Below are 12,370 nucleotides of genomic sequence, written 5' to 3' on the forward strand. Positions count from 1 at the left end.
ATTATTACTACTATTATTACTACATTACTACTACTACTATTATTACTACATTACTATTATTACTACTATTATTACTACATTACTACTACTACTATTATTACTACATTACTATTATTACTACTATTATTACTACATTACTATTATTACTACTATTATTACTACATTCCTACTACTACTATTATTACTACATTACTACTACTACTATTATTACTACATTACTATTATTAATACTATTATTACTACATTACTACTACTACTATTACTACATTACTACTACTACTATTATTACTACATTACTACTACTACTATTATTACTACATTACTATTATTACTACATTACTACTACTACTACTACTACTATTACTACATTACTACTACTACTATTATTACTACATTACTACTACTACTATTACTATTATTACTACATTACTACTACTACTATTATTACTACATTACTATTATTACTACATTACTACTACTACTATTATTACTACTACTACTATTATTACTACATTACTACTACTACTATTATTACTACATTACTACTACTACTATTATTACTACATTACTACTACTACTATTATTACTACTACTACTATTATTACTACATTACTACTACTACTATTATTACTACATTACTATTATTACTACATTACTACTACTACTATTATTACTACTACTACTATTATTACTACATTACTACTACTACTATTATTACTACATTACTATTATTACTACTATTATTACTACATTACTACTACTACTATTATTACTACATTCCTACTACTACTATTATTACTACATTACTACTACTACTATTATTACTACATTACTATTATTAATACTATTATTACTACATTACTACTACTACTATTATTACTACTACTACTACTACTATTACTACATTACTACTACTACTATTATTACTACATTACTACTACTACTATTATTACTACATTACTATTATTACTACATTACTACTACTACTACTACTACTATTACTACATTACTACTACTACTATTATTACTACATTACTACTACTACTATTACTATTATTACTACATTACTACTACTACTATTATTACTACATTACTACTATTACTACATTACTACTACTACTATTATTACTACATTACTACTACTACTATTATTACTACTACTACTATTATTACTACATTACTACTACTACTATTATTACTACATTACTATTATTACTACATTACTACTACTACTACTATTACTACATTACTACTACTACTATTATTACTACATTACTACTACTACTATTATTACTACTACTACTATTATTACTACATTACTACTACTACTATTATTACTACATTACTATTATTACTACATTACTACTACTACTACTATTACTACATTACTACTACTACTATTATTACATTACTACTATTATTACTACATTACTACTACTACTATTATTACTACTACTACTATTATTACTACATTAATACTACTACTATTATTACTACATTACTATTACTACATTACTATTATTACTACTACTACTATTATTACTACTACTACTATTATTACTACTACTACTATTATTACTACTACTACTATTATTACTACATTACTACTACTATTATTACTACTACTACTATTATTACTACATTACTACTACTACTATTATTACTACTACTACTATTATTACTACATTACTACTACTATTATTATTACTACTACTATTATTACTACATTACTACTACTATTATTACTACTACTACTATTATTACTACATTACTATTACTACTACTACTATTATTACTACATTACTATTATTACTACTATTACTACATTACTACTACTACTACTACTATTATTACTACATTACTATTACTACTACTACTATTATTACTACTATTACTACATTACTACTATTACTACTATCACTACATTACTACTACTACTATTATTACTACATTACTACTATTACTACTATTACTACTATTACTACATTACTACTACTACTATTACTACTATTACTACAACTACTATTACTACACTACTACTATTACTATATTACTACTACTACTATTACTACATTACTACTATTACTATATTACTATTACTATTACTACATTACTACTACTACTACATTACTACTACTACTATTATTACTACTACTACTATTATTACTACATTACTATTATTATTACTACGTTACTACTATTACTACTACTACTACTACTACTATTACTACTATTACTACAACTACTATTACTACTATTACTACATTACTACTATTACTATATTACTACTACTATTACTGCTATTACTACTGTTACTACATTACTACTATTACTACATTACTACAACTATTATTACTACTATTACTACATTACTACTACTACTACTATTACTACATTACTACATTACTACTACTATTATTACTACTATTACTACATTACTACTACTACTATATTACTACTACTATTACTGCTATTACTACTGTTACTACATTACTACTACTACTATTACTACTATTACTACATTACTACTACTACATTACTACTACTACTACTACTATTATTACTACTATTACTACATTACTACTATTACTATATTACTACTACTATTACTGCTATTACTACTGTTACTACATTACTACTACTACTATTACTACAACTACTATTACTACGATTACTATATTACTACTACTGCTATATTACTACTACTACTACTACTATTACTATATTACTACTACTATTACTACATTACTACTACTACTATTATTACTACTATTACTACATTACTACTATTAGTACTACTTTACCACTATTACTACTATTACTATATTACTGCTACTATTACTACATTACTACTGTTACTACGTTACTACTACTACTATTATTACTACAATTATTATTACTACGATTACTATATTACTACTACTACTATATTACTACTATTACTACATTACTACTACTACTACTATTATTACTACTATTACTACAACTACTATTACTACATTACTACTATTACTATATTACTACATTACTACTATTACTATATTACTACTGCTATTACTACATTATTACTACTACTATTATTACTGCATTACTATTACTACTACTACTATTACTTCATTACTATTACTACTGCTGCTACTAGTACTACACTATTGCTACTATTATTACTACTATTACTACTACTATTATTACTATTACTACATTACTATTACTACATTATTACTATTATTACTACATTATTATTCTTACTACTATTACTACTACTATTACTACATTACTATTACTATTACTACTACTATTATGACTACTACTACTAATAATAATAATAATAATAATGTTAGTATTTGTTTATAATTTATTTTCTTCAGCTTTTATTATCAGGAGCAGTAATAGTATTAGTTTTTTTTAATGATCATTGTCAGTATTCATTTATTATAATTTTTATTAGAAATTAAAACAATATTTTTAAACTAAAGTATTATTTTTTGTTGTTAGCATTTATTTACCATTATTATTATTACTACTACAATTCTTTTTCTAGTTATTGTATTTGTTTGCGCTTGTTAGTATGTATTTATATTTTTTTTGTTAAATAGTTTATTATCATTATTAGTACTAGTAGTAGTAGTAGCAGTAGTAGTGTTAGTATTTGTTTAATAAGTATTGTTTTCTAGTGTTGTCAGTTTAATTTGTATTACTACTACTAATACACAGCTGTTGCTATGGTTACATCTCGACGGTCATTACCTCACTGTGTTCTTCTTGTTTATCTTGTAAATGATTTCTTTCTGTGTAATTAAGCTCGTTGGCATAATTGCGCTGGCGTAGCTATAGATTGACAGGACGTTTCCGATCTCATTAAATAAGAGGATATGTTAACGAACAGAGCTAGCCAATCACCAGCGTGGATTTTCTGAGGCTACTACAATGACCTGTAGTTCAGTTATGTAGTTGAGGCGGTTCGTAACTGAGTTTTATTGAGAATCGTGAAGAATTTGGGTCATGTGTGAACTTTTTTTTTTTTTTTTTTTTTTTTGGGGGGGGGGGGGGTATGGGGGGGGTTTCCATAATCATCCTAATTCAGTAATTACAGCTTTGTTCCCACTGCAGCACAGTCTCTCTCTCTCTCTCTCTCTCTCTTTCTCTCTCTTCATTCCTCCGTCCTGTCAGCGCACTTGACTGAAGTCAAATAATATATTTGCCAGGCGTAACAATGCTGCTCTCTCTCTCTCTCTCTCTCTCTCTCTCTCTCTCTTTTTTACCTCCCCCGTCCTTTCCTTTCCTTCTTCCTTTTTTCCCTCCTGTGTGGGGAAAATGAATGTTTTACGGGGGCAACATTCATCACTGGTTATTTCCATCTCTTTGTCGGCTGGCAGTAAAAAAGCACTTAAATGCACATCAACAGAATAACAGTCATTTCCATGCATGTTTGCACACTCGTCGTTCTCATTAGTGCCTGCTCCATCGCTCTCTCTCTCTCTCTCTCTCTCTCTGACGCCCATACACACACTTTACTCTTTTACTCTTTCTTCACGTCTCTCATCCTCTCTCTCACACACTCTCACACTCACTCACACTCTCAAGCACGCACTCTTAACTCTTTCTCCATGTCTCTTAATCTCTCTCTCTCTCACACACATGCACACATTCTTAACTCTTTCTCCATGTCTCTCTCTCTCTCTCTCTACCGCTAGTTTAAAGATCGCTCTTTACGAGCACACACACTGTGGCCCCGTGGTGCTGCAGACTGAACACATCACACACTCGCCCTTCTCTCTTCTCTCTCCGTCTCTCCGCTTGTCGAACAATCAATTTCAGCCGCCATCGGCCCCCCGCCTGCGCCCATCAGCTCCACACCCCAAAGCAGAATTACTCGCAGGGCCGCTGCCCTCCCAATGAGCTCTGCCGCACTCTGCGTGTGTCTGTGTGTGTCTGTGTGTGTGTGTGTGTGTGTGTGTGTGTGTGTTAAACCATTCCCATCAGAGTCTTTATTCCTCTCACGAAAACGTTAAGCGGGAATTCAGTGGACGTTTATGCGAAAAAGGTTTATAAGCATTAGTACAGCAATTTTGCAGCACTAAACATTATTGTTCATTTAGAAAAAAAAAACAACAACAACGTTGGACATGTAGTTTTTATCCATTTATAGTTACTCTATACAGTATTTGTAATTCTATATTAACTATAACAGGAAGTGTTTTATTTCTCTCACACCACAGCAAATTGCAACACTAACCATTTTTATTCATTTAAAAAAAAAAAAAAAAAACAACATTGTACACGTAGTTTTTATTCGTTTATAGTTACTCTGTACTGTATATGTAACTCTATATTGACTATAATGGAACAGCATGTTCCTGAGTGTTTTATTCCTCTTACACCACAGCAGATTGCCAGCTAGAACGTTGTTAATGTTAATGAAAGAATGGCATGTCTCTTTTTATCCATTAATAGTTACATTTAAGGTTGTGAATTGTCCATGAAACAAGTTCTTCCTTCCCTCACCAGCCGGACTCGATTTAACAGTGTGCGAGGAAGTGCAAAAAAAACGTAGTAAAAGTAAACATTAATGATAATTACTGTGTTATAATACGTGTCTATCAATGATTTTTCCAATTTCAATGACGGGATCACGGGTTCTCAAACTTTATAATACGAGCACGGGTTTATTTTTTTTCTTAACGAACACAATCCACAAATATCGGGCACGTTATTTAATCGCGCACAATACTAATTAGAGCTGTGGGGCTTTTTTTTTTAATGGAATTCTGGAAATTTCCACCAATGAAACGAGTGAAATTTGCCATTGAATGTAAGATATTTATACACCAACGTGTTTTAAGACACCATAACCATCAAAATAATGTTCGGTGCGTTAGGATTTCCACCACTGTAACCCCTGGGGTTCCCCAAGCACCATTTTGAGAACCATGGCTCGAGATTATTAGGCACTTGCTTTTCTCATGCAGTCTTATTATAATCTAATTTGGCGGTTTCGTAGCTATAATTAGAAGCTAAATAACTTCACGAAGCGAGTCATTTCGCGGAGGAGGAACAGCTCGGGTGATTGAGACGTGGCTTTTCTCAGACATTAACTCAAAGAACTGTTTTTTTTTTTTTTCCTGCTCGCGACTTCGATTCAAATCTATACATGTATCTATACGTAATTCATAATAAACTGAGCGATACGGTACGTTTAGCCATTTGAGGTGCGCTCGAGTCAAACAGCCATTAACTCATCCCTGCTCCGGCTGGTTGAAGGTCAGCGTACGGGATCGTCTCGTAGACGACGGAGGAAGATGATGAGCGCTCTCAGATTGATGGAGTCTCAAAAACGCGTGATGTATGTAACCGACGAGGCTTCTGCGTTTTATTTAAGGAGCGGCGCCGTTTATGAAATGGGGGGGAGGGGGGGATGCGGTGCTCGTGGAAGATGATCGGTGACCGGGTGACGACGTTTTTGTTCGTGAACGGACGATGCGTCGGAATTTCCGCCCGTTTTGACGGTCATGTTTAACGTTGCGGCGCGTCAGCGAAATAAGTTGCTTCTTATCGCTTCTGTTACAACAGCGGTACACAGTCATTCCTTCAAGTTAATCAAGTTCCCGGTCCTGACGCCGGAGACTCCTTCCGCAAACGCTCACGTTTCCTCACAGGAAAGTGTGTTTACGTCAATGTGGCGTATTTCAAAACGAGCCCCTAGTTTCTGTTCTAGAAAATGAACCGATCAGAATCAAGGATTCTGGTGGAACGCGATATATTTTATCATACAAGTCTTGTTCTGTTAAATTGGCGTGAGGTTTCTGCGGATGAATGCTAAATCTGCGTACCTACCGTTAGCTCAGGGCTCCTCTCGTGTGCTTAAACAAACATGATTGCCGACGGTAGCGTGCGCGCTGGATTTGCAGCTAGAGGGCTGGAGGGAGGGGGTGTGACGATTCCCCGCGGCGGGTGAAGAGGCTGCGAACGCGGCCGTAATGAAGTTTGACATTTCGTTTGCCGAGAGCAGCCGCCTGCACCTTGATTAGCGCGCTCTAATTGACTATAATAAGAAGGAGGTGGTGATTGTGTTCAGGCTTTTTTTTTTCCTGTCTTTTTGATTTTTTATTTTTTTTTCACTTCCATTAATTGCTGCTATTGCCTTTGATTACGGGCAGGAGGGGTGGTGTAGGGGTTTCTTCACCCCAAAAAAAAAAAAAACCTATCACTTTGCATCCTGCGTGCACTCGAATTACCGGAGGAAGTCCGTCCACACTTATGCCGACAAAGAAATTAGTTTCCACCTTTCACCCTCATCACCAGAACACTTTTTTTCTTTCTTTTTTTTTTTTAAGTTCCATCTCCCGCCGGGATGGTAATGGGCTGTAATTGCGGGTTAGCTCGCCACCTCTTTCCTCCGCCTCCTCCTCGGGGGGAGGGGAGGAAAAAAATAAAAGCTTAGTTTCGGACTTGATCCCTCCCGTGCTTCATTACAGCTGCTCGCCCGCACCGCTAATACCGAGCTGATCTCACCGCACTTCCTGCCGAGCTGGCTGGCCTGCCACTTTTCCTCTTAATCTTGAAGCCGTCTCCATCAGAACGTATGAGTAGTAATTAAGCGGGTCAGCGCTGCGATTTGAATAGCGGACAAATTGCAGGGTATTGATGGTTACCTAGGTGGCGAGTGGCTGTTCGGACCTCTTAATCCCTGTCCTCCAAGGCTACGTTTATAATCTCCGTCTACGATACGTCTATCACGTTACAGGACAACTCTTAAAACTCTTTCCAGACTGGCCGAGAGCGTGATCTGGTATCAAGAGCAGTGTTGGAAAGCGTACGACGTGGGATCTCACGCTCATCCTAGGACTCAGAATCGGCTCGTACTGTCAAACATCCTTTCAGCAGTCCGTTCTCTTCTGTACCGTAGTGATTTATCACGCAGATGAGCTCACGTCCTCTCACGTGTGCCAGAAAACACACATGGATAAAGTGTGTATTTCTTTTCTTTTTTTAAAGCAGCACTAGAGGATGATGATGTTGTTGATGATGTGTGTGCTTTCGAAACTTCCTGAATGATAATCGATGAGGCTTTTAGGGTTAAAGAGTGGTGTATCACATAGCCGTTAGCGTTCGCAGGCCTTTTCGGTGTCGTTCGTCCGTTGACTGACTTTGATTGTGTGAATCAAAGCATATGAATGAATTACAGGTCTAGTGTGAGAGACAGGGGCAAGCTTCCACTTTAACCTCACGCTTACACACACAATACACCCTCTGGCACCGAACAGGTTGGGTGTTCTCCCCCTCTGCGCCATACGGTGTGTGTGTGTGTGTACATGCAAGTGTGTGTGTGTGTGTGTGTGTGTGTGAACGGTGTTCTCAGGAGCCCCTCTGCCCCCAGCTGTCTGCTATGGCTAATGATAGGTCCCGGGGGGGCTGTTGGGGAAGAAGAGTGTGGAAATTGAAACAGACGTTCGCGACGCCGAACACAACGTGTGTGGCAGCTGTGCGCCGCGCTTCTCCATTCAGAACGAGCGAGCGCGAACGGCACCTAATAGTCATGAATATCAATGACGGGAGCAGTGTCGAGAGACGAAAAAGCGTCAGCTCCTGCCATGTTCTTATCGCCGTAGTAATTACAGTCTGCTTGCTTGCGGCTTCAGTCACTGTGATAATAGTTGTAATAGCAAAAAAAAGGACTATAAGTGAGAGGATAAAGAGAAAAAAAAAGCAACAACGTGTACACGATCGTCCTTCTTGAATCTATCTACGAATCGTTTGATTTATTTATTTTTTTAATCTAAAGTATTTCTCTTTTTTCCTCGATTCTGATTGGTCAGAATCACCCGGTTTATAATCCATGCACGCTTTCTAACGCGTTGTCGTTTCGACTTAACGGGGACTCCGTATGGGAAAAGTGTCATTTGTTTAGTAGGAAGGAGTCTCCAGTGTCAGGGCTTTAATAGTCGGTAGTTTTTCCAACACTGGGAAGTTTTCACTCGCGGTTTCCGTTTTCTCGGTAACCTGGCAAGTCTTGTTGACTTTGAGAGAGAGAGAGGTGGGGAAAAAAAGATGTGGTTGGGAGGGAACGACTGTTCAAAGTTGTAGTACGAATCGGAACTAAATTGCTTCACGGACATTGCGCCACATTAAATGTAGCTATAATTGGATAAAAAGTGCGATGTCGATCATAAAACGAATGAAAAATGTTAGTCGGTGGAAAATTGCTTCGCTGTAAGAGGAATAAGTTGCTTAGTGTTGTGCGATTATTGGAAAACAATCAACTTTAGAGGTATAACGGTTATGACAAAGAGGATGATGAACAAAACGGCCGTCCTTGACGAAGAGAATTCCGGTTAAACTCGTCTTTCGGCTCGGATCCCACTGTGTTTCGGTATTCCGTCGCTTCATTATTTATTCATCATAAAGCTGTTCTAATTGAGATACCACCTCAGAACAGTGGCTTCTCTCATTAGCAACGGCTTCACCTTCCTGCCAGTGCAGCACTCGACTGGTTCGAAAGACAACACGTGTCTGGTTATCCGCTCCGAGTTCGGAGTTGGCGATAAGTTTGTCCCTTCCTTTCCTGTGGACATGCTGCTGGCTGGTTTCTGGGAACTAGCAAACTTTTTGAAGAAACATCGCTTGTTTCAGCCACCAGTTTAAGAGCCGTGTAATTATATAATCAGGAGTGATTTTCCTAATGAAAGGCATTTTGCCTTGGAGAACATATTGTACCAAAGTACAATCGAGTCCTTTAGAGTTAACACAGATTGTCATCATCTTAGGCAATGATTCGACCAAACTGAGAGATGATATGGATTGTATTGTCTCGTCTAAGTGTGTAGTAATGGGGCTGCCCATTCAGTTGGTTCTAATTGCCGGTAAAATGAGTATTCCGTAGCCAATTCCTGGCCAGGAGTCGAGGGAGGAAAAATTGGTCGGGGTAGGCGTGGCATACTGTCTCTCTCCCCTGTCCGTTACAGCAGCTCTAGCCAATCGTGGGCATCTGTCAGCTTATGTATGCGGAAGAGGGTAGATAGCGCTGTTTCCCGAGTGTGTTACGCTGCCCTGGGATGCAGCGTGAGCAGCAGATCAACAAAGATGATTCAGAGGAAGCACCTGGTAGCTATCCTGTGAGTTAGCTAGTGGGTGGAAATTGGCAAGACTAAATTGGGAAGAAAATGGTGGGGGGGTGGAGTATTCCCAAAACTGCTGATTCACTGATTTGTTGTAATTTTGGTTAAGAACTATTTAAAAACCCACTCTGAGTTGTTTGGATGGTTGTCATGGCAACAAGTCAAATGCCGCCACCTCCCAAGCCATTGACGTCACCCGTTATTGGTGGCAGACCAGCAAGTCTCTGGCCACGAATCGGCTCACTACTTGAGACTATAAGACTGTGGCACCACTGACATTATGCACTAGGGTTCTGTGATTTGTTCATGGTTCTAGCTCTGGAAAGGGGTTTTCCTTTGGTACCTTCATTTCTCCCATACCCTTTTAAGAAAAAAAAGATTCGATCTAGCACCCTTGAGAGTCCACCTGGCTCTCCTACCCCCTGAGGAACACTTAAAGGTTTAGGTAAAACACAGCAATAAGGAGTGGTGGAGAATCTATGACTAGGCAAATGATAAGTGATTATACACTGTAAATTTTTTGTAATAGGCCGAGCTTGCAAATGATTGCAAATAAACTAACGTCACATGCACTCCAAACAAAACAAACAAAAAAACAAAACGCTGATATTATGACCTTGATGTGTTTTTAATTAAATAACATGTTAACATCATGCACCATCATGAAAGGTTAGGTACTTATCTAAATACGTGATGCGAAAATTTGAAATCAGCACGCGCCGAGCTGTATGCCAACCCACGCTAAACCGTGTGAAGCCCAAGGCAGATGTGGAAGGCTGTAGCTGAGGCTCTTCTACCCCCCACATGGGTGCCATCTTCTTCTTTTCTCTTAAAGACGGCGCTAAGCCTGCACTCCCTGAAGGGATCTTCCAAATTAGGTCTAATGTTCCGCGCCTGCTAATGGTCGTCACTGCCATTAGAATATGCAGCGTTTGGCGCCACGGGTTTTCAGATGTTCCCAGACCACTGTCCACACACACAAACGCACACACATCCACCCCAGGCCTGTTGAGATGAATAGAGTGTGCACTACCACAATGAGCTTTTGATGCCAAGACAATAGAGGGGCTGCCAGTATCTGACACACCGCATGAATGTGTGTGTGAGGGTGTAGCAATATGAGGTCTGCTTTGCCAAGGCCCCTCTGCCCCAGGGCTTGTGGATAATGGTGTCCTAGGGGGATGGAAAAGTGATGTCCAAGTGTCAAGAGTCTTAGAAATATGACCACCCTTTACCTATTGTCCCCTATTGACACCCTCCACACACATAGACACACCATCATACTTACACACCACACTCAAGACATTACAGAGTGGTAGGTTAACATGTATTAAAACCACCTTATACCTCTGCGTTGCTGGATTCTGATTAGCATTGTTTTGTTGTTGTTTTTTTTATTCCTACTGAAGCATAAATACAGAAATGACCATGTTGGTTTACATAATAAGTATAACAAGATATATATATATAATTTGTGACATTCCGATTTGAATCTTCATCAAGATTTTGAAAAGGGAGCGCAAACCAAAAATCGAGTTCTAAGACTTGCCTGATGGGCGAACGGAAACCCCAGTGTGGTCGGTCAAGCTGGTGTAATGTGCCTTCCTCCTTGCTAACCCTCAGTCTAACCCTCTTTCTCTCCAGCCAATGGGACGCTGGATTCTCTCAGTGCCGCCGCTGGGCTGGGCGGTCCCACCAGTCCCAAACTGGAACCACCTCCTTCGCCGCATGCCAACCGCAAAAAGCACAGAAGGAAAAAGAGTACGGGCATCACCAAACCTGATGGGCTGTCGGCAGGGAATGAAGGTAAAACACCTACTCATGTTTACGATCGCACTGATTTTATGCTCTCAAGGAATCTGTGTAATGGTAATGGTTCTTGATCCTTGGGGGAACCCGTAAAGGTTCTGTGGTGAGCAGAAGGTTTCCCTGTCCCCTTCTTTGCCCTGTAGGAAGCTAGAACCCTTGAGGAACCTGTTTTCAAAGAGTATGCGAACCACTTGCCATCCAGACTTGCCATGATGTACCCATATACCTCTTTGAAAGCATGACTGGCCCCGTTTCCAGAGCTTTGATTCATACCGTTGTTCTCGTTGACGGAGATGATATGTCACTAACTCATCACCTGCGTGCCATCGCTGCAGCCCGTGTGACGAATGAAGACCCATAATTGGGTGGCATTGAGAAAACAAAAGCGTTTCTCTCAGGCTATTCGCACTCAAGGGGGGGGTCAATCAATCACGCTGATGTGTGCC

General features: G+C 38.2%; 1 protein-coding gene across 3 annotated transcripts in view; it reads left to right on the forward strand.

The window, feature by feature from the left end:
• agap3 (ArfGAP with GTPase domain, ankyrin repeat and PH domain 3) overlaps positions 1-12,370 on the forward strand; it is a 133,237-nt gene that overhangs the window by 97,294 nt on the left and 23,573 nt on the right. For all 3 annotated transcript variants that reach the window (XM_017465345.3, XM_017465353.3, XM_017465334.3), the window contains exon 13: positions 11,760-11,921. In XM_017465345.3, coding sequence (XP_017320834.1) covers positions 11,760-11,921 — 162 coding nt within the window. The remainder of the gene's footprint in view (positions 1-11,759; positions 11,922-12,370) is intronic.

The sequence above is a fragment of the Ictalurus punctatus genome, chromosome 1 (assembly GCF_001660625.3).
Source record: "Ictalurus punctatus breed USDA103 chromosome 1, Coco_2.0, whole genome shotgun sequence".
Classification (NCBI taxonomy): Eukaryota; Metazoa; Chordata; class Actinopteri; order Siluriformes; family Ictaluridae; genus Ictalurus; species Ictalurus punctatus.